This window comes from Crocodylus siamensis, chromosome 10 (assembly GCF_052110815.1).
Source record: "Crocodylus siamensis isolate JL-2025a chromosome 10, ASM5211081v1, whole genome shotgun sequence".
Taxonomy (NCBI): Eukaryota; Metazoa; Chordata; order Crocodylia; family Crocodylidae; genus Crocodylus; species Crocodylus siamensis.
In genome coordinates this window covers 49,745,354-49,772,947 of record NC_143404.1, presented here as the reverse complement: position 1 = coordinate 49,772,947, position 27,594 = coordinate 49,745,354, and the positions used below count along the sequence as shown (strand labels likewise).

The 27,594-nt window shown below is 46.1% G+C and overlaps 1 protein-coding gene across 3 annotated transcripts in view; it reads left to right on the top strand.

Moving 5' to 3' along the window:
• PIGU (phosphatidylinositol glycan anchor biosynthesis class U) overlaps positions 1–27,245 on the top strand; it is a 47,930-nt gene extending 20,685 nt beyond the window's left edge. For all 3 annotated transcript variants that reach the window (XM_090064754.1, XM_090064755.1, XM_090064756.1), the window contains 4 exons: positions 217–360; positions 3,424–3,548; positions 6,197–6,339; positions 24,941–27,245. In XM_090064754.1, coding sequence (XP_089920880.1) covers positions 217–360; positions 3,424–3,548; positions 6,197–6,339; positions 24,941–25,054 — 526 coding nt within the window. In that variant the 3' untranslated portion in view covers positions 25,055–27,245. The remainder of the gene's footprint in view (positions 1–216; positions 361–3,423; positions 3,549–6,196; positions 6,340–24,940) is intronic.
• The last annotated feature ends 349 nt before the right edge of the window (positions 27,246–27,594 follow it).

Sequence of the window (27,594 nt, the reverse complement as noted above, 5' to 3'; positions counted from 1 at the left end):
AGCATTCTGATTAGAGCACTCCAGCGGACTCGGATTTTAATTTGAGAAGGAAAACAGAGTTCCTCATTTAATTGAGTCTGCTCTGACATGTTCTGATTAAAACGTGTTGGAGCATGTGTAAAAGTGCCCAGAATGACTAAATAATGAAAGGAGCAAGTAAGTCAAAAAACAACCACTTTAAAAAGTTACCTTGATTTTTTTCTTTTTAATTTTCAGCCTTTCCGTTCCAGATTTGACTCCCAATATTGGACTTTTCTGGTACTTCTTTGCAGAAATGTTTGAGCATTTCAGTCTGTTCTTCGTGTGTGTATTTCAGATCAATGTCTTCTTCTACACCATTCCCTTGGCAGTGAAGCTAAAGTAAGTGAGCTCATTTTCTGTCCCTTTGTCTCTGAACTGTCAGCCTGTATGCTTGCTGACATTCTGTCTCTGGTGGTGGGAGTGAGAATGATAGAGGATTTGGGGGACTGGATTTTCTTTTCCTGACATATTTGCTGCACCAAAAGGCTTCAAGATTTAAAACCTAACCAGCCATTATCTGTTCAAGGGGAGATCCCTGTGAGTCAGAATGAGACATCCAGGTCTGAGAGGGTGAAGAAGAACAAAATTAGATAGGTGTGTCAGTCCTTCCATCACATTTCCCAGAGCTGCTTTACTCTCCTTTCAGGAAGGGGGTGTGTACTACACTTCTGGTGTGTTGGAAGAGTACCTCATAATGTTTAAAAGCTCTGTATGGTCAGTATGTGTTTGTTTACTTGTTCCTACTTTTTGTAATGAAATAGTTTTTATAGTGGAGCATATCCCTTCATGTAATACTCTCATGCAGAAGATTATTGGAGTACCTATAATATTGCAGGGGGCAGTGATTTCAGTGATCAGAGCAAGGGACTTGGTGCCATGACCTTGGATTATTTCTGATTCTACTATATGTCCAAAGGCAATTTGCTTTCCTTCCCAGTGCCTAAATTTCCCCTTATAGAAACAAGAATAAGGACATTGCTTCCAAGAGAATGGTGCTCAAGTGTGAGATTTAGTCCTGTGTAGGCTTGAGAGCTCTTTCTTGTACTTCCCACCATTCTCCTCCTCTCCCAAGAGTGCATCATCCTTGTCTCTTCTGTTTGAGCTTTACAGACTGTTTCACTGCCTTATGGGCAGTTTTCTGAGAAGGTAGCAGGTGAGTGTTCCCTTCCTCCTCTGGAGGAGCTTTGCTGTGCTCTCCCTATCCATGTGTCTGAAAGGCTATAAGTACCATATGGTGACAGGCACTCATGTGGTTTCAGTATAAGGAAACACCTTTATATCTCCTGGGTGTAAGATGTCAGCATCACTGCTGGGCCTGAAGACTAGCTTTCCCAACAGACTCCCATAGTAAACATGACTTCTCCAGGTTATTTTACAGCATCCTGGTTCCTTCCTTATTGTCCAAAATAGCTGCAGTGGAATTTTTATTCACAGCTGCCTGGGAATGCTGTTTGTATATCGGGGTCCTTCTCATAAAAGGAAGTTGGTCTGGTTAGATAGTTGTTTTTTGAGGTGGATCTTAATGTGAGTTTGACGGTAAAACACCAAAAGCTTTGAAGTCCTTCTGTGAAAAAGTAAAGTAAAGATTCAAGGAATTCTTCCATTCTCTATGAACACAGTCCAGTGCCTGTCTGGACTTGAGGGGACTCTTGTGCCTGGGGTCTGGGGTACACAAACAAGGTACCATTGGATACATGGGGGGCAGGGATTTATATTACATCACTAGCTCTGTCGTAACTGCTGGCATCCATTAAGGATAAGTTACTGTGGGTTAGCTTTTATTTACAGTGGGATAAGAGTAAATCCCTGTTCATGTTTCCCTTCCTGTAAGGTGTGTGTTTGTATAGAACTGGGTAAATGCATGAAGCAGTGGGATTTGGGGCAAAAGTCTTTCAAAAGTAAAGCAGAACTGAGTGATCTTCTCATCAGTACAACATTGAACAGCTCCAGAAGGAAATGGACACACAGTGAGCTGCCTGTGGAAATGTATACAGCATGCATGTATTAGGCCTGTGCGAAGAGGGAAGTATTCGATTTGATTCGGCTGATTCAGAGGACAGCAATTCAATTTGGAGATTCGGATCGCTGTCCTGAATCAATTCAGCTGAATCAGCATCAGAAGATTGCACGCTGATTTAGATTGGCCAGGGAGAGGCAGGCACAGCTGGGTGGATGCAGGTTCTCCTGCAGCTCCTTTTAGCTGTGCCTGCCTCTCCCCAGGTGGGGGGAGCAGCAAGAGAAGCCCCCATGGCTGTCCTGCCCAACCCCAGCCTTGTCCCAGCACCTAAAAAAATAATAATAATAATAATTTAAAAAAAAGCCCCGCACTCACTGGCTGCAGCAACGGCTGTTGGGGCCTCTGAGGCCTTGTGGTGCAGGGCAGCAGGGATTGCTCCACCTCACTTGGCTGAGTGGTGCCAGGCTCTGGCTGATGCATGAAGCTGCCCCAGCTCCTTGACAGCACGTAGTACCCTGCCAAGCCACACTGAGCAGCTGCTGTGTGGGTGCCAGGTTGGGGGGAAGGGTGATCCCTACTGCCCCGTGCTTCACAGGAGGGCTCTGCCATGAGCACCCACAGGCCCAATCACCACTCCTGCAGCCGGTGAGTGCGGAGCTTTAAAATAAAGTGTGGGAGCGTGGGCTCTGCCCTGCCACAGCTTGTTAGCCAGCACAAGAAATACAGCATGCGGGCATGGCATTGCTGGGAACAGGGGCTATGCCTTGCTGCTGTTTGCTCCCTTCAGCCCAGAGTGAGTTGAGCCCGCATCCTGCCTGCCCCGGCTAGGCAAGCGGCAGAATGGCAGAGCCCCTGCTTCCAGCACTGCTGTACCCACATCCCCCACCCTGCTTCCTCAGTAGCATGACCTCCACCCTGGCTGGGCAGCTTGTCCCAGCCCCAATCCCTCCCTCCCTCACACCACTCCCCTCCCCCCTCCCCCAACCCCAGCAGACTTACCAGCTGGAGACAGCTGTGTCAGCTGCCTGTTTAGTCTATGGCCAAGTCTCTGAAGCGGCCAAAACTTTTCCAAAGCTTTTCCGAATCAATTCAGATGCTTCGAATTGATTCAGCGCTTTTAATTGGTCTCCCGATTTGATTCAAAGATTCAGTCCTCGAATTGGGCTGAATCTTCTCCGAATCAAATCAGCTACCGAAGCTTCACACGGCCCTGGTATGTATCCACATGGTGGTGCATATAGCATGCAAATACATTTTGATACATGCAGCTGAGCACTCTGAGAGATTTGCTGGGGACACCAGAACAATAAAGTGAAAACTTGCATGACTTCTTCTTGGATAATGTCAGCATGTCCCTGCAACTTGTTTACATCAGGTTTGAGACACAAATGGTGCTCTTTCAGTGCCTCCACCATCCAGTGACTGTCTGTTTCTTTCCCCTCTAGGGAACACCCCATCTTCTTCATGTTTGTTCAGATTGCCATCATTTCTATCTTCAAATCCTACCCCACTGTGGGAGACATAGCACTGTACATGGCTTTCCTTCCAGTCTGGAGCCACCTCTACAGATGTAAGTTCTGTGTGTTCGGTTCTGCCCCATGGGCAATCTTGCTCTACTTGGTGGTGGTTGGCATGTCCAAGGTGGGGCATTTAAGCATTAACTTGCATCATCAAATGAAACCCTGTGACTTTGCCTCTGGAATACAACTATATGCTTCAAGAAGCACTGTCTTTTTGGTTTGGTCAGCTGGATGGAAAGGAAGTCGAATTGCAGGTTGCATCATGAAGTGTCTTTGAGGGCAAGGGGAATAGATGAGTTGTAAATCACTCTCCCTCGCTTCTCTCCACAGTGTGATATGAGGATTAGTTGCTTGTTTGTTAAAATCCCCTGAGATCCTTGCACAAAGGGTGCCTGAGAGCAAAGTAGTTTTGTTTTATGGACATACAGTTCAACCACCTTTTGAATGAGGCTCAGGTGCATCTAATTCCAGTTTAAGGCTCTGCTAATTTAGACACCATTCCTAAAACAGTCAGGTCACCTGGCCCTCCACTGGCATTCTAACCCCATCATTCACAGCTGCATCTTGCTGTGTGTACAGTAATCTGGTAGGAATGTATACCAACTGGATTGAGCCTTTGTTCTTGCTTCTAGCTGGACCAGACCAAAAGAAGCCTTCCAAGCCCTTGTGCAGCGGACTTAGTTTAATTGCCATGGTAGCTTATTGCTGTTCTTCCTGGACTCAAATTGCAGGGCATACCATGCCAGAATGACTGTAGCTGCAGTGTGTCATGTCAGCAGGAATTTAATAAGCCTGGCAGTGTGACATTCCAGGAAGATTTGCCTCGCTTCCTGGAGTGACTGGTTTGAGGGTGACTTCTGCAATCACTCCAGTCCTGTCAAGCAGCACTCTGGATTGTCTCAGCCCATCTCCTATCTAGTTATGGTCCCACTTTTAGTTAAGTGATATAAGCTGTTACATATAAGGGGTCTAAGCAAAGCTGGATATGTAGACATCTCTAGCTTTGGTTTCTACTGGCTTCTGATAACCAAGCCAAACTTCTGGTTTAAAGGTCTCACTCCCTGGTCTCATCTTTCCTGTAATGACTTTTCAGTCACTTCCAATTTTCCATTCATTAAAAATTAGAGCTAACCCAAAGCCATGAAACAAGAGAAAGAACAAAGGCTGTCCTATAGTCAAGTTTATATTTAAAATGGCCTTTCACTGGGTCCTTGTAGTAGAACTATCCAGAGAATCATGAGGCATTTTACCTCCTTTGAGAGTAGCTGTCTTACTGGTTCACATTAACTTCTGATGAGGACAAAAATGCTTTGATAATACAACCGAGTAACCCTGTGGTTTAGACCTGATCTCTCGGGTCACTCTTGAGACATCCAGGTTCGCCCCAGGTAATCTGGTAGTTCCAAGCAGACACTGGCATGGCATCATAGAAGGAATAAATTTCTTTCAAGGCTTTGCATCCTGTAGCATCCTATTGGTTTTATTAAACAAGGAACGAACATATTAAATGGTATTTAACATATTACAAGAAAGAATTGGTTGTACTGTGGCAGGACAATATCATTAGCATCTTTGGTTCCAGGGTAATCGGAGGACTTTTGGGCAGCTTTCAGTAATTTCGGCTCTCCTGTAGGCAAGCACAGCAACCAGTGTGTTGGGTGAGCTGTAATACCATTTTAACAGGGAAAGCTACAATGGCTTTCTGGAAGGAGGCCTCCTCTAGCTTTTAAATCTGTAACAGTTGCAGCACTTCTGGACAGGGAGGTGTCCGATTTCTTCTCCAACTAGCACACACCAAAACAGACTGTACCTTATGCTGGCCACACTCTTACTTGCCCAGGCACACTTGTTTATCAAGAGACTTTGCCCATGCGGTATCCTGAAGTCTGATGTTTGCCATTTTGATGCCTCATTTTCATACAGCATTCTGAAATTGCTTAAAAGACATGATGTCACTTTTTTCTCCTACCACTCGCTCTCCATCTTCATTTTTCTTTAGGTGACAAGTTTGGCAAAGGTCTGAACTGACTCTGAGGCCTGCTGCTGCTATTAGGGTTCTCCTCAAAGCTGCTTGGTTCTGCTTGGTGGAGGTGGGCTAGGGGAGATGCATACCTGACAGTCTGCTTTAGTCAGAAGAAAGGACCTGAGGCAGAAGGACCTTGCTGTAATACCCAGGCCCAGCTGTTTCAAAGCAGTCAATTCCCATATTCCCCCTCCATTTCCTTTGTGATACTTGGTGATTTTGGAAGGTTCCCTGCAACAGTTGGACACCAGAGAATCATCTGGGGTGGATTCTTAAAGGGACAGATGAAGGGGGCTTTGGACAGACTATGCCCCAGCTGCTGCTTGGAGGACCCCTGCTTTTCCTGTTGTCAGAGCAGCACTTGTTTAAAATCTGGAAGTGGAGGCAGGAGTTGCAAGTGAGGGAATTCATCAAATATTATATGGGCACAAAGTATTGGTTTTAAAGGAAAATGCCACTTGGCTTATTATAGGACTTAATAGGAGGATTATTGCAAGTGTTTATCATTTTGAAAGGTCAGAGTGCTAGCAAGAAGCACCCTCTATACTGCTGGAAGGTGCTGTAGACATGCTGAGATGGCTCATTGGATAGCATGAGGTCAGCAGCTCGTTAGCATGTCCACTCCATTGTTCTAACCCTCTTTTTTTTTTTTTTTCTTTTTTTTTTTTCCTGCAGTCCTCCGGAACATCTTCATCCTTTCCTGCATGCTTATCGTCTGCTCCCTTCTGTTCCCGGTTCTGTGGCATCTCTGGATTTATGCAGGAAGTGCCAATTCCAACTTTTATTATGCCATCACACTGACGTTCAATGTTGGACAGGTTAGTAACATGAAGTGATGGGGCAACACTTGGGCTGAACTGTGGTTAGATGACTGTCGGATCACTAATATCTGGTGCAGACATTGACCATTGTAGCAAGTTTCTTGACTTTCCTTGGTACAGGTGAATTTCACACTGCCAAAGAGTTGGTTCTGAGCACAGGAATGAGAAGTAGAACTATCCTATCTGATTATTCAAACCATGTCTTAATATTCTGCCCAGTTTTGCTGTAAATACAGTTGCTTGATTGAAGAAGAAAGGTTGTGGATACTCGGTATGGAAGCTGGCAGACCAATAAAACCAGCCATGGCTTACAGTAAGTTAATGTCCTACAGAGAAAAGGTAGTACACAAAATCACCCAGATAATCTTTCTTGCTTCTCTTAAGCCTGAAGTCTTCAAAATGCCTTGCTCTTGTGAACATCAGTGGAATAGGAAGTGCTGAGTTCTTCAAAGGATCAGGATCCTTGTCCACAGTTTCTGCTACCTCTGATAATTTATTTTTCTTTAAGCTAACGTTTACTGGCAACAGATCTTCACTGAGCCCCACATCGAATTGAATGTTCTTTTCATGTTTAAATATAGAGAATTTCTAACAGTGCGTGTGCTTCACTTTGAGTTTGTATTCAGAGCCTGGAATTACAGAGACAGGCTTACTATGGGAATGGAAGTTAGCCACTGGTGCATTGAAAACACTGTAGATTTATAAAGGGGGAAACTCCTGGTCATTTAAAGCAGACATTCAATGAGAAATACTGATGGTTCAGGTATAATGAGGTAGAAGAGTCTAAAGATACAGATTAAAGGCTAACAGCAAAAATAAGGAACAGCTGTTAATTTTTTTTGGTTTGTTTTTTAACTAAGTGCCATGCTAATGTCTAGAAGAAGGAGAACTGTGATTTCAGGTAACATGCTCCCTGTTGTACTACATCACTTCAGATCTTTGTAGCATCTTTGTTCAGCTTTTCACAAAATACTTTCCTCATCCCAGAATCACCGGGAACCAATCCCTATTGCATTAGGCAGCATCTTTTTTCTTTTTGAAAGAAGTCTGCAGACCGGCTATCAAAAATAAAGTGAAATGTAGTGATATGGCAGCTTTGCTGTTAGTCATCACATAGTGCTAGAAGTAAAAATGTGAAATGTTCACAGCATGATATATAAAAAGCACAGATTTGACTTTCTCCTATATGCAGTTTGCACCCTTTATAACAACCTGTAAAAGAGTGTACAAAAATCAAGGCATGTTGGTTCCAAGGCTTGGCCAAACTGAAAGACGTTTGGGTGGAAGAGGACATGGTTTTGGTTTTGGCTCTGCCTCTGACAATAACTTTGAGGAAGTTGCTGCCTTTCTTTTTACCTCAGTTTTCCCCTCAGTAAAATGGGAATAATACCTATCGCTCAGGTAAGATTATTAATTATGATGACTGACTATTAATTAAATGTGCAAAGCACTTTGTGATTCCAGATGGGTGGTGCAAAAAACACAGAGAAATAGTATTGTATGCCACCATGCAGGATCAGCCATAGAGCTGGATACCACAAACACTTTTTTTTGACAAAAAAGAATTGCTCTGAGCTGCAGTATCTTGGATAGATGAGGAACTTCTTTCCATTAGATTTGTGAACGGTGCCTGAGCCTGGCATTTCATTTCTTTTTTATTAAAGGTGCCAGAAATTGAACTGGAATGTATTGGTTTGGATCAGACAGCGTTTTGTTTGATTTGGTACATGCATTTTTCAGCTCTTCTTTTCACTGAGGAAAGTAGTTTTCATTTTGGTTCAGTCTGAATCAGGAGGGGGGCGGGGTTTAATGGTGGACACACACCAAACCATTTGTTACTACACAGGTGTAGTCATTGGGTCAAAGACAGGTAGCAGCGACCCACATAAAATGACTTCTTTCTTTCTTTCTGGTGGGTGTGGGGGATGCAATACAATGTCAGGGCACCTTCTGGAGTTCACCAGTGCATCTAGAGGCCAGACACTGGAAGGAATGTGTAGACCAGGAGTGACCAGCCCGGGGCTCACGTGCCACAAGTGCCATAGGCAGCCTTTGTGCATGGCACAAAGCAAACTGGGGAAGGGACCAGCAGCACAGTGGCAGATAAGGCAGGAAGTAGACAGCAGGGCAGCAGATTAGGCAGGGAGCACAGAACAGGAGCAGAAAACAGAGCTCCAGATCCAGCACTGGAAAGGGATTTGGGGTGACATTCAGGGAAGAAACGGGGCTAATTTCATAGATTTCATAGACATTAGGGCTAGAAGGGACCTTGGAAGATCATCGAGTCCAGCCCCTTGCCCAAAGGTCAGGAAGTCAGCTGGGGTCATAGGATCCCAGCAAGATAAACATCCAATTTGCTCTTGAAGGTTTCAGTGTAGGTGCTTGAACCACCTCCAGTGGCAGGCTGTTCCAGACCGTGGGGGCTCGGACAGTAAAGAAATTCTTCCTTGTGTCCAGCCTGAAACGGTCTTGTAGTAGTTTATGATGGGGTTGAGCGGTCATCCCTTGGGGCGCTCTGGTGAACAAACGTTCCCACAGATCCTGGTGGTCACCCCTGATAAACTTATAGGTAGCCATCAGATCACCCCTGAGCCTGCACTTTTTCAGGCTAAAGAGCCCCATAGCTCTCAGCCTGTCATCATAAGGTCTGTTTTCCTGACCTCTGCTCATGTGTGTGGCTCTTCTCTGGACTCTCTCAAGCTTCTCCACATCCTTTTTGAATTGTGGGCCGCAAAACTGGATGCAGTTCTCCAGCTGCAGCCTCACCAAGGCCAAGACAGGGGGAGAAGGACATCCTGAGATTTGCTTGAGAAGCATCTATGGGTGCAAGCCAGCATTTTGGCTGCTTTACTAGCTGCAGCATCACATTCCAGGCTCATGTTCAACTTGTGGTCAATGATGACCCCCAAGTCTCTTTCTTCCGTAGTACTAGCCAGCGTAGCACTGCCGAGCCTATAAGGGTGCTGCAGGATTTTCCTCCCAAGGTGGAGAACCTTTTATTTTTCAGTGTTAAACACCATCAGGTTCTCGTCTGCTCATTTACTGAGCCTGTCCAGGTCAGCCTGGATCACCCTCCTGTCTTCTGGCGTGGATGCTTTGCCCCACAGTTTGGTGTCATCGGCGAACTTGGTCAGTCCACTCCTGACTCCAATGTCCACATCATTAATGAAGATGTTGAACAATATGGGTCCAAGGACAGAGACTTGGGGGACCCCACTGGTCACAGGACACCATGATGAGTGACTGCCATCAATTACTACCCTCTTGGTCTGACCATGGAGCCAATTTCCCAGCCAGCGGATCATGGTGGACCCAAGGCCACAATTGGCCAGTTTCACCAAGAGGTGATCGTGGGATACCAGATTGAAGGCTTTTTTGAAGTCGAGATATATGACATCAATCTCTTCTCCGTTGTCCAGGTGACAGGTCACCTGGTCATAGAAGGAAATGAGATTGGTCAAGCAAGACCTACCCGCAACAAACCCATGCTGGCTATCCCTAGGATGTTGGCTTTGGCCAGTCCATCAAGGATGGCCTCTTTAATAAACTTTTCTAAGATCTTCCCTGGGATAGATGTCAGGCTGATGGGCCTATAGTTAGCCAGATCCACTTTCCTCATTGGCCTTCTTCCAGTCTTCGGGCACTACACCAGAGCGCCAGGAGTTTTCAAAGATCCATGCCAGGGGCTGGGCTATGACGCTCGCCAGCTCCTTGAGTACCCTGGGATGCAGATTGTCAGGGCCAGCTGACTTGAAGGTATCCAGCTTCTCAAGATGTTCCTTCAAGAGGTCAGCATTGATGGAGGCCAGGGGATCTTCCTCACCTGGACCTCCCTGTCCCGTAGCGGGCATGGGTGTCCCATGGGACTGATGAAAGACTGACGCAAAGTACCCATTTAATAGGTTGGCTTTTTCTTAGGCATCAGTTGTCAGTTGCCCCATCTGCTTCAGCAGGGATCCAAAGTTGCACTTGCTTTTCCTCCGGCTCCCCACATATCTGAAAAAGGACTTTTTATTGTCCTTGATGCTCGAAGCTAGTTGGAGTTCAGTTGCAGCCTTGGCTTTCCTGGTTTGCTCCCTGCAGGACTGGACTGGTGCAGAATAATCCTCCTTGGAGGTGAATTCTGTCTTCCGTCTTTTGTAGACCTTTCTCTTTAGCCTCAAGAGGTCTGCTAGGTCCCTGGAGAGCTGGAGGGCTGCTGTGCCCTCTTGCTGCCTTTCCTCCCAGATGGAATAGACTTAGCTTGTGCATTGAGGATCACTCCCTTGAGGAGCAACCACTCTTCTTGAACTCCCCTCTCCCTGGGGTCATGGTCCCTTAGGGCCTCACTGACAAGCCTCCTGAGCTTGTCAAAGTCGGCTTTCCTGAAGTCAAGGACTTCACTGTTGCTGACCAACTTGCCAGCTTTACAGCAGATGGTGAAGGTGATCAGCTCGTGGTCACTGTCACCCAGCTTCCCATCGATCACTAGGTCACCTATTAGGTCATCCCCAGTAGCCAGTACCAGGTCGAGCAGCACTTTGCCTCTCGTTGGCCCATAGACTTCTTGAGTCAGGTAGAGGTCATCCACGCACGAGAGGAAGCTTTGCGACCGCTCAGATTTTGCTGAGTGATCCTCCCACGAGAAGTCCGGGTAGCTGAAGTCACCTGTGACAGCCATGGTCCTGGAGCATGTGGCCTCAGCCAGCTCCCGGGCAAACTCCTGGTCAAGCTCAGGACTTTGGGTGTGAGGTCTGTAGTAGCCTCCCACCATTGTCTCCTGTGCCATGTTCCCCATGGATTTTAACCCAGAGGGTCTCCAGTCATCCACCCTGGTTGCCAATATCAGCTTGCACGGACACGTAGTTTTCTTTAACATAGAAAGCTACACCCCTGTCCCTTTTATCTACACGATCCCTCCTGTACAGGGTATAGGCAATTTGTGGCATGCCCACTAAAAAGGTGGCTCCTACTGTTGCAGATCACAAATGGGGCCCTGCAGCTGATTCATACCGGAATAACTGGGTGCAAAGTAAAAGGAAGTAAAGATGCCAGGGAGGAAGGCAGATTTGCCAGAGGTTATGAATCCCACGGATGGCAGGGGGCTAGACATGTTGGAGCCATTTTAGCCTCTTTAGGTATGTTGCTGCCATCACTGCCAACATTTTTCCTCCTCTCTTTTCCATTGTATTTACTTAGTCTGCCTGGGCCTTCCACATTGCTGTTGTGAGTTCCTCAAGCCCTACTGGATTTCTTCTCTGCTGACCACTACTGTTCTGCCATCTGACTGTTGAGGCTTGCACTACTTGCTGGTGGGCAATTTTAAATCCCTGTTGGATTTGTTTTCAGTGCCAAAGCTATTAATCCACATCTCTGAGTGCTCTAGTTTGGTAACAGTGACAGACAGCACTTGGGGCCATGACTCCATTAGTGCTCATCTCCAAAACCAAGAAGCCCAAGCATAGAAGCACAGCTTCAGTTAGCACCAGCATCCACTAGCTGATCCTGGAGGACTGTGGCAATTAGTGAGGTCTTTGGTGGTGATTAATCATGCTGGCATCTTAATGGCTCCAACTGGGAGTGAAAAATTACAGTTGAGTCAGTCACTGGGGAAGTTTGTACCTCTTGTGTTATCATTTATCTGCTGAGGGAGGGATTCCAGAAGCATCTGTCAATCTGTGCTCCCTGTTTAGTTGCTGAGTAGCTGAGTGCTGTGCTGATCCAGCAGGATCTCCAGTGAGAGAAATGGGAGGGAGCTATCCTTTCCCATCCTATGAGTTGCTGCTGGTTTCTTGTTCTTAGCACAGTATGGGAAGATCCTTTAGATTACCTGAAGGACTGGGGTTGTAATTTGACTGTCCCTACATAAAATAACAAGTCAGAGCACAAAGATATGAAGGACAAGCTTTTCTCTTTACAGGGCAGTTCTATGCTACTTCATTACCTTTGAGGTGAAATTCATGAAGTTGATTTCAGTTCCCATTTTGGGAAGTGTAATTCTCAGTCCCCTCCAGTTCACCTGCATTTCTGGGAGTGTGCATGATCTTAGGATCCTGACCTTCCTTGCAGGGCAGAGCTGCCCCACTTCCACCGCTTCTGGGTTCTAAGAACTTAGAACAGGGGGTATTTACTCCTGGCTTCATTGGCTTATTAATAATTATATGCATTCAACAGCTGCTTTAAAAGAACATTTTTAGAGCTGCAAAGTCAAGCAAACTGCATGAGGAAGTGCCAGAAATAAGGATGCCTGTGTGACCTTAATCCAGCTCTTGGTATTATGACATAATCTTTAATTATGTGATCCCATCCTGGTTTTCTTAAGACCCTATCCCAATTTATTGCCCAAGCAGAGCAGGTTTAGCCTATGTACTGGATGAGGCTGAGACCGTATGGTAAAAATAGCATATGACAATCTAATTAAAGATAGTCTCATAATACATGGGCACATGGGGATCTGAGTTATGATTACACAGGCAAGCTTATTTGGGGTGTTGACTTTACTTTCAGAGAATATTGCTCAGGTTTGCGATGTTTTGGGTATCATTTGTAAGCAAACTCCCCCTTCGGCCTGCACAGCAATGCCATCATGTGGCATCATATTGATGCCCACATCAAGCAAGGGTCATCAGCAAGGTTGAAACCTTTCAACTGACTCTGCAGCACTTTACTCTTGAGCTGAAGGAATAAACAATAGCAACAGTAGGCTGTCATCCTCGGTGTGAGATTTTGATGCTAGTTTTCCCAGATGCTTACTGGCAGCATATGGGGTGCCGCTGAGACGGCATGGATTTTATTCCAAGCTTGTGTGTGCAGCCAGCTCCTATAGGTGCAGACACTTTTGCTATTTCTGCCAAGCTTAACCCCTTCTGTCCTATCCCAAATGTTTTTATTTATATCCATAATCTACTTGCCCAGTTGTTTCCAGTTCCCCCCTTTCCAAATGAACTTCCAGCTCGATGTTCCCAGTCTTCTTGTCCAATCAGTCCTGGTTACCCCACTCCTGTTCCCTGATCCAATCTCTCTCTCCTCCCTCTCCCCATCACTGGGCTCCCTTCTCTCTCCAACATAATACATTTTGTGATCTTGCTGGCTTCCAGTTTCACTTCTTTGGCACTCTTTCAAGATGTTCTGTCGTAGAGTACCATGCAGGTGGGCAGGGCTGCCCAGAAGCCCAGTAGCAGGGGCAGAAGCCCAGTGTCCCCAGCGGCCACTGCCCATGCCGCCCACCAGTAGAGGCTGCAGCCTGAGCACAGCTCACCCAGGTTCTGCTACCCAGTGCTACTGCCCCGCCCTCCCCCCCGCGAGCCGAATAAAATCATTTGGCAGGCTAAATCCAGGCTGTATTTTTCCAGCCCCTGCTATACAACCATAATTTGAACTCTGCATAAGACTTCCATCAACCCTGACACAACACTGAGCTAACACCTTAACCTGCCACAGGTAAAGCAGGGGAGCCACAGCAGCTAATGTCCTGCCTCTCTAAAATGTTGTCAGTATACAGAGGTCCCAGGTAGAGGGCCATACACCCTACTACAGAGGAAAGCAGAAATCCCCACAGCCCATACCAATCTGACCATGGGGTAAAATTCCTTCCCAACTCCAGATATGGTGATCAGTGTGACCCTGAGCCAGACAGACAAGTTCCTCTAGCCAGGAACTTCTGCCTTTGCTCCCAGCAGGAGCACTGGCACATCCCAGTCGAAGTCCCCGGCCTTGACTGTAGCCAACATGCAATGCCTCTGAGAAGGCTTAAAAACAACTGTAAACGTATAGCAGAAAAAAAGTGATGATGGGGGAGGGGGCATGGGGGCAAGCAGCAAAGCCCAGAAGCATGGGAAATCCCTATGGTAGAACATAAATCATTCGCAACCAGTGGGTGTTCAACCTCTTAAACACCACCAGTGATGGAGAGTCCACAGCTTCCCTAGGCAGTCTATTCCACTGCCTCACAGTTCTAACAGTGAACAAGTTTTTCTGGATATCCAGTCTAAATGAACTTTCCTGCAACTTTCAAGCCATTGGTCAGCATCCTCCTTTCTGCAGCAAGAGAGAAAAGGTGCTTTCCTTCTTCTTTATGGCAGCCCTTCAGGTATTTGAAGACTGCTATCATGTTCCCTCTGAAGGGCTTTTTCCGCAAGGTGAACATGCCTAACTCCTTCAGCCTCTCCTTGTATGACTTGCTTTCCAGGCCCTTGATCATTTTTGTTGCTCACCTCTGGACCCTCTCTAACTTTTCCACATTTCTTTTTAAAATGTGGAGCCCAGAACTGCACACAGTACTCCAGATGGGGCCTAACCAGTGCCAAGTAGCAAGGCACTGTTACCGCCCCTATCTTGCATCTAGTGCTTCTATTCATACAGCTCAAAACGACATTCACACTGCAGACTCATACTGAGTCAGTCCTTTTCCATAGTGCTGCCATCCAGCTAGGTGTCACCCATTTTGTATTTGTGTTTTTGATTATTCCTCCTGAAGTGTAGCACCTTGCATTTCTCCACTTAGAACTTCATCCTGTTAGCTCCAGCCCAGTTTTTCCAATCTGTTGAGATCTTTCCAAATTGCACTTGCATCTTCCAACATAGTCACAGTACTTCCCAGTTTTGTGTTGTCTGTGGACTTGCTCAAGAAGCTTTTTATGCCAGCATCTAAATCGTTAATAAATGTGCCGAACAACATTGGGCCCAGGACAGACCTCTGTGGGCCTCCTCTCAAAACCTCCTGTTAATAATTACCCTTTGCTTGCAGCTATTGAGTCAGTTCTCTCTCCACCTTAAAGTGGTTTTGTCCAGCCCACATTTCTCCTACTTGTGTATGAGAAAGTCATGTGGGACCTTGTCAAAAGCCTTCCTGAAGTCTAGGTAAACTCTTGCTGAAGTCCAGGTAAACTATAGACGCAGTATTCCCTTCAAGTAGTTATTTTGTCAAAGAAGGAGATCAGGTTTGTTTGACATGATCTGTTTTTCATAAATCCATGCTGGCTGCTTGCCATCAGCCTCTCCTCCAGATGCTTGCAAATGGTCTTCTTTAGGATATGCTTCAGTAACTTTCCAGGTATTGAAGTGAGGCTAACCAGTCTGTAGTTCCCTTGGTGGTGGTCCTTGCCTTTTTGAAAGACATGCATGATGCTGGCCTTTTCCAGTACCCTCTGGTACCTTGCCCGTCTCCCACAACTTCATGAAGATCATTGCTAAGGGCTCCAAGATTTCCTCTAGCAGTTCCTGAGATGAAGCTCTTCCAGCCCTGCTGGCTTGAATTCATTCAGATCCAACAAAAGCTCTCTGACTGTCTTTATCTCCTCCCTCAGCTTACCCCCTTCCTTATCCAGATAATCGCTATTAGATTTCTGGCTGCAGCTTAATTTTTTTTGTGAAGATTGAGGCAAAGTAGCTGTTGAGTAGCTCTGCCTTTGTTTCTTCATCCTTTCCCTCACCCCTTTGCCCAGCCAATGCCCATTTTCCCCCTGCACGTTGGTTTCTCATCACACGTGTCTTCTCAGAGTCCCAATCTTCTCCTTTAGCCCACTGGTCCCTTGTCTCCTTTGAGGTCACACTGGCTGATCTTAGTTGTCTTTTTGTGGCTTTAAAATTGATGGATCCTTCCATCCACCCAAGACTTAGTCTGTCTTTCCTAACCCAGCAACCAGCGTCCATTTCCATCTCTCCCTTCCCCCATGTCCTCCAGTCCCAGGTATATGTATGTTGTCAGGCTTCTCTTCCCTTCTGCATTCAATTTGGGTTACTTCCTCCTCCTCCTCCTCCTCCTCCATGAGGTCAAGGCACCTACAGCAGGGTCATGGAGAGCACAGAAGAGACAGCCTCCCTCCTCTGAGTTCCAGTACTCGGCCCCCATGCGGTTTGCATCTGCCTTGTAGAAAAGGTCTTGAGATGGAGTATAATTGGCAAGTGCAGAATCTCAGAAGGTTTTAGTTGAGGTCATATAGACTGATTGTTCCCCACCCTTCCCCTTTGCTGCCTTGTATCTTGGCCAAATTTGACACATTTTCCTAAAGGCAGCAGCAAGAAGGCATATAACAAAAAAAAGGTTGTGAGAATTTTTTTTTTGCATGGGCAAAACATTATTTTCACCTGTGGCATTGTTGAAAACAGCTTAACTCTTTTGGCTGAAATTTTGTAGTGAAAGGAAAATGGCAGAGACCTGAGGCCTACTGAATAGGAACAGGGCCTGTTGAATAGAAAATGTCAGGGAACCTTAACAATGGGTGGTGCTACAAATGCCTCATTAAAAAAGAAAGAAAGAAAAAAAGGGGGGAAAAAAGAAAAATAAGTCACAGAAATGTTACAAGCTCGTTTTGTTTTTTAGTTTAGTTTTATTGAGAGTAACTCTTCCATTTTTCACTTGCTTCTAAACAGTTGTTTCCTTTATACACCTCATTTTTCATGCTGCTGGAAAGCACAAAAGAAGCTGGTCTTACTCAGCTTTAAATAGTGTATGAGTCGCTTGTTCAGAAATCTGTAAGAAATGCCAGTATGTCTCTCTTTTGGGAGGAGGAATGTACTGAGTTGGCAATAACAGGGCATTTCCTAGGGTTAATAGCTCATTGGTTCCTCCTGTTAGATGTTTATTCCCTTGCAAATTAATAATGATTGCTGCTATATGCCAGAAGTGCACATTGATCTCCTAACTGATGTTGCTGATTCAGTCAGAATGGGTAGTATACACCTATATCAGGCCAACTTTTTCAAGGCTGCAGGCTGTCCTCCATCGCCTCCTCCACACCACTGCAGCATGGACGGCACCCCATTTCACTTTCAGTTCCTTGACTGTGAACTCCCCTGCTGCATCACACCATATGGGTCCTCTGGCCTGTTGGCTTCCCTCGCACCCTGTCTGCACGATTGTGCTCCATGGCATGGGGGCATGCAAAGAAACTGAAGGAGGGAGATCCCAGTCTCCCTACCTTCTGCTGCAGCCAGAGCAATAGGGGCAGCGGTGTCTGGGTGGAAGCCTGGGAGTTGCATATTAACCACTCGTGGGCCACCTGTGCCCCTCAGCTACCAGTTGGATAGTCCTCATCTAGATAGGTAAACACATGGGGCATTTATTATCTTGAATCCTCATGCAGCATCCCATGCAGTAGGAATTTGCTGTAGTGCTGCTAACCTGTGGCTAGAGGTTTGTCTGTTGTCTTGGTTGTTTTTATAAACTTATGTCATAAAGTAGCATTTTCTGTTGAAAACATTGGGAAGGAGGGAACTACAAAGACCTGCTTTCCTCCTGTGGAACATAGGGCACTGACATACGTGGGGGAAAAACGTGCTTTACTGAAAGCAGCAGCATGTTATTTTGACCTGGCTCTGCAGCATCTGTATAGATCAGGCACTTCAGCCCAGTTCAATCAGCTATTGGGTAAAAGCCCCACTAAAGTGCCCAATCTATGCAGATGTTGGGAAAGCTGGGTCCAACTAATGCAGTGCCTCTTTTGGGTATATGCTGGGCTCAGTGTGGGAGCCTGCCAAGTTTAAAATAAAGCGCCGTTTTGTTTTTTTTCCACATCTGCAAGCATCCATAGTAACATGAGTCACTGTGTTTCACCCTCATTGCACAGATTTCTTGAACTTTTTGTTCCTTCCTTCTACCCTTACCCTCTTCTCTTTCTTCTTGAAGTCTGAGAACCTGCTGGGTTACTCTGATCACCAAGTCATCCTTTGCCACATTCCACTTTGGTGTCTTTTCATCAGCCCTGCTTAGCTGGAGGGAACGTGAAGCAGTCTTGACTATGACCTCTGCATTCCTGTTCTTAGGAACTCCCCTCCCAGCCACCCCCCTCCAAGTTTTCCTAGTCTGATTCAAAACCAGCAAATATGGCACCAATATGGTCATTGTTCATGCTGGTCATTAGATACTATGTTATAATCTGATCACTGGCCCCACTGCCTTTTGTCCAGATCCATTCGTACAGTTCCAAAACATACCCGGCACAGTACCTGTTAAAATGTGAAACAAAAACAATTACTCATTTCAAGACAGTCTCTCATTTGATCTCTTTCTCCATCCTTTTGTGCATGTGTGCATGCATGTGGTATCTAGAGAGTTATTTTGCTGTTGCACATAGGAAAATAATTTGGAATTCATATTCCAAGCCCAGCCCTTCAGTGGATCCAGGTAACTGCATAGGATCATTCATCAACTCTTGTGTACTTTCTCCAGGCTTCACTACTAATGGCTTTAGGAGCTCTGAATTAAGTCAGCAGTACCATTTTGCCCTTCAGCCTTTCTAAATGGTCTGCACAGATCAGTACTGGACTGAGAGACCTCTCTGGGAAACATAAGTGCTGCAGATCTGGCACATGGTAATGCTCTTCTTTCTGAGCAAGCAAAGAATTAATCCATCAGCATGTGGATAGGTGTTACAGATGCTGTTGAGGGCCTGACCACTTGTGATCATTCCTGTGGAATCCTTGGTCCCGAGGGAATTGGTAACATGTGCCCTGACCACATTCCACTGGAAGTAAGGGTAATTATTGTCAATTATGTTCACTGTACTACCATATAGCTTCATCAACACATTCTTTCCTTACTAGCTGGTTGTATAACTTGGCTGTGTGCTATCGAGCAGCTTTCATGTTTCACCCTGCATCTTGGCCCTGATTTGCTGGTGAATTAAGTGCTCCTTCTGGAGATAATCTCCAAATGAGTTTCTGTTTGCAGCATGATTGGGGATTTTTTTTCAAGATGAAGGATGCCATTAATAAATACAGGAAGTGAATTGTCCAGGTGTGACTTCTGGTAGGCTGCTAAACCTTAAATCTTTTTTGTGACCGTAGCACATACATTTCCCAGCCAACAAAACAGCAGACCTTGAATTCAAGGCCACTCTAATTACTTTCCTACTCATTTGGTTGGTGGAGTTCATTGGTTTTTTGTGTCTCAGTAGTTATCCGGAATGGTTTTCACATGCGCTTAGATATAGCAGGTGTCCAGTCCAGAATTGTCCCCAGTAAGATGCATAACCAAGATTACTATTTTTTTTAAGAGCTAAAGCAGAAGGTAAGGCTACCTGGCCTTCAGTCTGTATATGCTGTGGGTTTGATCCTGCACCCACTGACGTGAATAGTGAAAGTCCCATAGACACGAGCAGCGCAGAATCAGGTCTTTGGAGACCTGAGGTAACATTTTCACAAGTTCTGAAGAGACTTAATGTGATCTCCAGAGCATCCAAACTTCCAGGAAAGCCAGTGGGTCTTAGACTTCTACATCCTTATGAAAACTGTTGTCCTTAGGCACCTCCTCACCTGTCTTATACCCAGGCTCTTCCCAGTGCGGGTTTATTAACAAAAGAGGATCCCCACTTGCATTTAATTTGTATTTTTGTAACTTTGTATTTAATTATACATTTAGTCAATTACTTGTTCTGTTGGTTCTTTTATATAAATCCTGAAAAGCCTTTCAGAGTTTAAAGAATGAGCAGAGGCAGAGAAATCAGACATTAAACAAGGGAGAAAGGGACATATTTTGAGGAAGTTACGAAAGGAGAGTGCATGCAGTAGTTGGTGGTGGAGAGGGGATATTTCAGGAATGCTGCAGGACACCAGAAGCTGCAGGACAAGGCTTTTATGTCAGTAGGGGTGAGATGACAGAGACTGGATCAGCAAACTTCCCTTTGATTATTTTGATGTTTGTGTCACGGTACTTTGATCCGTTGTATTTTAATTTAAGGTGCACAGATGCATTCTGTATGGCTTGAACTACTTTAGCTAACACTTACAGATATCAGCACTTGCAACACAATAACAGATCAGTTTATTTGTAACTTGAATCAGGAGCAAGTTGGAGGCTACAATCAGGAAAAACTGATGTCTTTACCTCAAGGAACAGCAGCCTCTGACACTGTCTAGTTTGAGCTGTGCAGGATGATCGACACTCTCTTGTCTGAATGCATCTCAGAATCATAAGGGATCCTAAAATCTCTACTTACTTGTATTTCTTTACTTGTATTTCTTTTAAACAGGAAGGATTTAGAGTAGTGATTCTCAGTCAAGAATCACTTTCAGAATAACGCACAGTATTAGCACTGCTAGGTGTGCAAGCACCTACACATGATTCTCAGGTTAAACCTGGAGTTTTCAAATAGGAATCCATTGTGTCAAAAACCTTCTAACCTGCTGTGGTCTTTCTGAGTTCTTTGCTACAGAAGAAATTGCTTTAGTATTTTTTTGTAGTCAGCAAGTGAGTGAAACCTAGGGGGTGGCATTTTCTGAGAGGAGCCCTGACTCTAACAAGGGGTGCCTTGAGCCTGAAAAGCTTGAGAACCACTGAACTAAAACAGCTGCTGAACAAAAACCTTCAGGCTCAAATGAAGATGCATGTTTTGAGCCTGTGTTTATTAGTGCAGCAAATGATTCAGATACATTGTACGTGTGCTGAAAATTACCTATTGAAATAAATGTGAATATTTGCTTCAGATTGCTTCCTCTTTGTGATTTGAGGCATGGGCACAGGAGCAAGCTAAGTAGCAAACTCCTTGTGTGTCAGTTAATCCACAGCCGGTGTGCATGCTGTTACCTGTGGTAAACGTAAGGTAATTTATCCCCCTTCCATTTGAAGGTCAAACTGCTTCACCCCTATGATAGGGTAAGCATGTGCGTGTTGGTAGTCACCATGGCCTAGTCTGAGCTGTAAGCTCACATCTTCCTTTACCTCATGTGCCCATGCCCTTCGATGCTTTGTTGGAAGGCACTCGCCCATTCCACTGGGGGTTGTGAGGTTTAGTAGCTTTCGGAGTGCCTTGGATACAGACAAAGCCAAAGGTCTGTTATCAGAGACCAATCTTGGCTTACCTTTAATGTTACTAATTTGGCATAGTTCAGTCTCTCTTTGGTTCAGCCCCTCCTCAAAACAAGAGCGGGTCAGCTGCAGCTGGGGCATCACTGCCTACTCCTCCTGCCCTAAAGCAGTTGTGGGGAGCGTCTCCATTAAGAAGGCAGGGAAGGTGGCAGTGGATTTTTGGGTGACTGTTTTGTTTGAATTGCCAGAGGCGTGGGGCTTTTCCTGACCCAGCAGCCAGGGCAGTGGCATGAGCACTACCAACACACTGAAACAGTACCCAGTTGCAACAACAGTTCCATGTATTAATATGGCTTCTTGCTGTGCCTAGGTTTGGATTTTCAAGGCATGGAAATCAAGAAATTCAGGCTTTGAAAAATGAGCACTATTGAAAGGGGCCTTGATTTGCTACTGGGGGGTTGAGATTCACTGGGACTGATCAGTCTGCAGGTATGGAAAGGGGGTGCTTTGGTTAATGGACTGGTATGGCAATGTAGTCACTTAGTCAGTCTGCCCTGGCATTTAATATGAACCAAAAGCAGCAGGTGGGGAGGTGATGAACTTCAGCATTGTGCATCATGTTACACTTGCTAGAAGGCTGAGAGGTGTACATGATATCAAGGAACTCTTGGCTATATAGCACTGAGATGCTGTCTCATTGCATTTATGATATCACACTCTCGCTCCTTTGAACACAACAGAGTAAATATAAAGCTCTGCTTTAGGGCAGGAGGAGTAGGTTTACTATTCTAGGGCAGTGTAGGTTTCTATACAATGCTTTCCATTTTTGTCATGCCTTCAGCGTTCCCTCTAAGCTGTGCGACCATGCAGGCATGCGTGGCTGCGCACACTGCACAGCTTAGAGGGAACGATGCTGTATGGCTTCCATATGAGAATTTTGCAGCACTTCAGAAGTGGAGTCACCTTGCAGTCTCATCATGACATTAACTAATCTGATGTGGAGCTGAAGTGACTTGTCCTGCAATTGCCACTAACTGGTTGTACAGCCTTCACTTCACTTCTCTTCTCCATTTCTAAAAAGAGAGGAAGACTTAACTCCCCCCGGCACTGTTGTCAGCTTTATTAGTTTGCACAATGCCCAAAAGAAGATCAGGCTCATGAGTACAGAAATGCTGAGCATCAAAATAACCAGGTTAGCATGTGAGGAAAACTGAGTCATTCCTAGTGACTCTGGGGTGTGTTAACTAATTGTCACGTCTCTCTCCCTTGGACAAGTGTGCTGCCTTGTCTGCCAAGTCACTAGAGTGGTAATGAGACTAGAAACACCTTGTGAATGATTGTTCTTTCTTTTCCCCTCCTGCAGGTATTAGCAAGGTGACAAGACAGGGAAATCATCTAAACATAAACCCTTGCAACTGCCCCGTTTGGACTTTACCCAGTTGAAAATGACCATGTCTCAGAGCATAATCAAATGCAGGTGGGGAAGAACCTTTTCCCTCTGAGACCATTTTCAGGGCTGAGCGTTATTTAAGCTGTTACAGTGCTGTAGCATCCTGCTTTGGCTGGTATATTGGCAATGGGATACCAGATCAGATGAAGTGTAAACTGCTCTGATGCAGCAGGTTTCCCTGCAGTGTTTGCAGTGGCAATGAGAGTGAATTATGTTCACCTTGATGCTGAAAAAAATAACATTCTAGAAAGAGCCTCCTGAATGGAGGATGTGTATGCACTGTATGTAAGGTAGAGACTTATATCTCAGTATATCCATGGCTATCAATCTAACGTGAAGTTTAGCAGAAGGTTCACATTGCTGCAACCAGCTACCGGATTGCCTTCCTGTAATGCAGTGCAGAAACGGGGGGATTGTCTGTTGTCAGCCTTTGTGCAAGGTGATACATTTTCTAATGCAACTTGAGCCTGTTGTAACAACAGATGTCTTGTAGGACTGCTGTTGCTGTCTTGCAGGGCTCTCCTAGTCTCTTTCACTTGAGACTATTAGCTCCTGCTCTGTTTCTCTGCCACAGTGGAGAGGCATGTCCAGGCAAGGTGTGCAGAAACTTCCCCCTGAAGGAACCAGTCTTGACTGGGACTGACATAATCATCTGCACTGCTCTCCATTGTTCTAGGCAGAGATGAGCTCCAAAGTGGCAGGTTTCGTTAGTAATAAAGAACATGGTGGGGGATGAGCGAAGTTGGGGAAAGGACACAGAAATGATAGGAGTGAGAAACCAAATTATTCTCCAGGTAGAAAGTGATTTGCAGCCATCCATGGAGATCTTGACCGCTGCTAGAGTTGAGCATGGGCTCGGGAGCCAGGAACTTGTCCATACAATGAAGGCTGTGTTGTGGAGACAGAATCCTGTCTGTGAAGCGCTCCTCTGACACAGCTTTTCACTGTACTCTCAAGCAAGGTATGTTAGCCATCTATGCCTTAGTTTTCACTTTTATAAAATCCCTCCTTTGAGGTATGGGGGGAGCTTTAAGTCCCTTGCCACTTCCTTCCATTCTAGTGAGGTGCTAGTAAGGGTCTCAGATCAAAGGGGTTGCCTGCTTATCAGCACTGTACCCACGCTGAGTTATGGTTGCTACTTTTCTGTTTCCTGGGTGCATCCAGCCTTCTTTGTCCTTCTCTTCTTCCTTCTCTTCCAGTCTTGTCTCGGCTCTCTGCAGCCTCCTTCCCACTCCACCAGCCCCTCGCATTCCACCCATTCAGCCTAGAATCATAGAAAAATGGGCCTGAAGAGGTTGCTTACTCCAACCCACTGCTTAAGGCAGGATCATCCAAGTTGAAACCATTCCAGGTGTGTGTGTCTACCCTGCACATAAAAACCTCCAGTGACAGAGATTCAACAGTCTCTAGAGGTAATCTGCAGGCTGTCTAGCTCACAGTCCACTCCCTTCTGGACTCGCAGTCCCCACCCATGACTGCATTCCCTCACTCTATTCAGCAACAACATGGTATGGCTGGTGAGGTGTCAATTCCCTGAATAAGAATGAATTCCCTGAATAAGTTGATTAATGGTTATCAAGTGCTCTGCAGTTGCCACTCACTAAGGTTTGTTGTTGGGACATTAGTGCAACCCGTGTGTGGAACTGAAAGGTCCCCAGCTCTAGTCAGTGGGTAGATATGACTCTTGTTACCATGTGGAGAAGATAGCTGTCCTGGGACACGCTCATCTGAAGGGCTTAAATGGAAAGTGGGTCATAACAAGCAGCGTTACCAAGGATGGGTGGGCTTTGTTGGCACTTACAAAATGTGGGTCCCACAAAAGCAGTTTCTCATGTTGATAGCTGTAAAAATCTAGTCCTTCAGAACTACTGGGCTTCAGCCCTATCCACCAGAGTGCTGCTTGAGGTGGCTTTTGTGCTCTTACACACAGTAGTACCTTTCCTGGATGTGTGTACAAATGGGAGGGGGGCCTTGCCACAATATGAATTATATTTATTTGCAGGGGGAGCATGATCTCTTAGTTAATGCAGAGACTCCTGTGTTCCGTCTCCTGCTCAGCCACTGGCCTTACAGCAGCATCCCATAGTCTGTCTTCACTTCCCCTTGCCTGTCAGTGCATTGCCTGGTAGTTGTGAGAGTTCCACAGCCCTTTTTCCTTTTTATTAAACAACAAGTCTTGCAGTCTCTCTCTTGTTCCAGTGCTTGAGTCTGTTGCAGAAACAGTCTCTCTAAAGCAGAGGTAATCATTCTGAAGCAGTTTGTCCGAATTTAAAGAAGGAATTTCATTGGGATTATCAGTTTTTGCATTACAAAAGGTTAGGTTGGAGTACTGCCCTACAGCAGAGGGGTGATCTGGGAAAGACATCTTGGGCTGGCAGGCTGTACAGCTAATGGATTGTTTGTTCTGCATGTCACTTCTGCAGATCCTGCTCATCTCAGATTATTTCTACGCCTTCCTCCGGCGAGAATACTCCCTCACTCACGGACTCTACCTGACAAGGAAAGACGGGACAGAGGCCATGCTGGTTCTGAAATAATCACTGTGGTTGGCACTCCTTGGAAAATGGACTCCATTAAGAAGCACGCAAAGCTTGGGGTGACTGGGGTGGGGTGGGGAGGGTTTTTTCAAAGAGGTCTGATTGTCAGGATGTTACCTGTTGAAAGCAAGGGCTGAAATTCACAGCTCATTAATTGTGACAGTGAGTTCTGTGCAAAGACTGTAAGAGCTGGCTGAAAACCTGCTGCTAAGGCCACATGGCCTCTACTGAAGTATCTCCCTGCTTCCTTCAGCTGTGATTTCTGCTACTGCACCAGCCATCATGTCTGGACAAGCTAGCAGGAACTGAAAGCAGTGCTTGGGCTGAAATCAGGGCTGCGTCTTGGGCCCAGAGAGAGCTGAGGCCATAATCTATTTGATTTATCTTCATCATGTTGGGGGAAAACCATTGGAGATGTTTACTTCTTTCTAGAAACAAACAACACTGGAAAACTCTTAGACTACTCTTCTGCTCCTCCATGGCTGTGCTACACACTCGCTCCTGCTTGGCACACAGCATGCTCTGGGGATGTAGTGATCAAGCCCCCACTGTGGTTGATATGGACATTCATTTTCCCACTCTGCACCATTTCTGGATCTGGATAACACAGGGGCTCTTGCAGAGTGGAGAGCACACACAAAATGTATAAGTGATCCTGGGTAAAAACCCAGCAGCTTCCCACTGGCAGAGGGAGAGTGACAGCTCAAGCCATTGGGGGTTGCGTACACAAAGGCACTAAGTCAGAACACAGTCCATCAGGAAGAGCTGGCAGCAGGGCCAGCCCCTCCTATCCTGTGAAACCTACATCTGCAAGGGGCCCTGCAGCCAAGAGGCCCCCTGAGTCCAGCCACCCACCTCTGTCATTCCCCCCTCACTGCTGCCATCCCCAGCTTCACGTCCGCCTCCTCACCGTGCCCCCCACGCTGGCACTGCTGGCAGATTCACATCTGGCCACTCGCTATCCCACCCCTAGCTGCCCATGCTGCTGCCGCTGGCTTCTTCAACTGCTTGCCCCCACCCCCAACCCCCATGTCAGGGGACCCCAAAACTATTTCTTGCAGGGGGGCCCATAAAATTGTGGATTGGCACTGGCTGGCAGTGAATTGAAATCACACCTAGCAGCAGGAGGGAGGGCAGGGGGGAGTTGTGGTTTCCATTTACTCTAAAGGAAAATTGGAGACTTTTCTTTGGGAAGTTGGACAGCAGCATTGTGGGGTGCATCAGAAGAAGGGGCACAGGGTGGAAATACCATCCCCCAGGAGGTGCAGAGCGTGGCTACATGTGAAGTGCAGACCATGAATTCAAGCTCTTTCCCCTCTCCCCTCATCCTCTCCATGTGTTTGGTGTTTCAAGGTTGCATTTGTGCTCAACCCCAGGGGTTTTGGCAGAAGGGCCAGGAAGCAGGAGAGTTTTCCCCTTGAAAAGTACAAACTGAAGCTGGAAGGAGCCTCTGGCTTTTTCTGGAGAGCTCAGGCTCCAAACGGTCCACAGCAGTTAAGCAATGAGAGACATTTACACCAAGTGTTATCCCCTCTGCTAGAGCAGCATTACAAATGACTATGCAAAAATGGCATCTCTTTGCTCCCCAGCCCATCTCCCTTCAGTCAGATTTGCTCGCTGTAAGGACCAAGATAAGATTTTGCTGCTGCTACTTGCACAGCAAACCTGATGCCACTGTGAGCAGCTGAGGCAGGTTTTTTTCTGGGACTGGCACATCAGCAATAAGAATGGTTAGCTGACTCCCAGGGCGAGAATCCTGCTTCCCAGGGGGAGTCTGGAAGGTTGGTAATTAAAAGAAACCTTTTTATAAACTTCAACTGAGCACATTCAGTGCCCAGTACCTGAGTCCATAGCTTTCCTGTCCCTACCACAGGCCACTTTCCCAGAGTCAGTGAAGGACACGGGGTCTTCTCTCTTCTACTTTATGTACCGTTGAGCAGCTGTTCAAATGGCTTTGCCTTTCCTTTTTTTTCCCTTTTTTTAAATGACAGTTTCAAACATTTGCCTTACTGCACTGCTGGGCTGGGGGGCGGGTTTGGCACAACACTCAGCAGCTCCTGCCTGGGGTCCTCCTAATCAGACCTGCATCCCAAGCTGGGAATGTGAAGGGCAGTTGGAGCCTGGTCTCCCCTCAGCTGCCACGTGTGTATGGCACATCCAAATTAATAATAAACTTTGCAAGTTTTAAGTGCCTTTTGTGTATTGTGTTTGGCAGCCCTGTTGGAGCACAACAAGGGTATTTGTTGTCCTCTGTCCCAGGTTATGACTTTGGGCTTGTGCTGGGTAAAGGAAAACCCTCCTTTGCCTTTTGTATTCTAATTTCTCTTTCCTCCTTATACTCTGCTTTCTATATGCCCTTTCACAGCATCTGACAAAGTGAGCTTCAGCTCATGAAATCTTGTGCACTGGGATGGGTCCAGGTGGAGTGCAGTGGCACCCTGCTTTGAATCCTGCTCCACCCAAAGTTTAAAACTACCTACCTGGCAGTGGCAGGAACATTTCTATTCAGGGAGCAGTGAGGCAGTCCGTTGACTTCATGG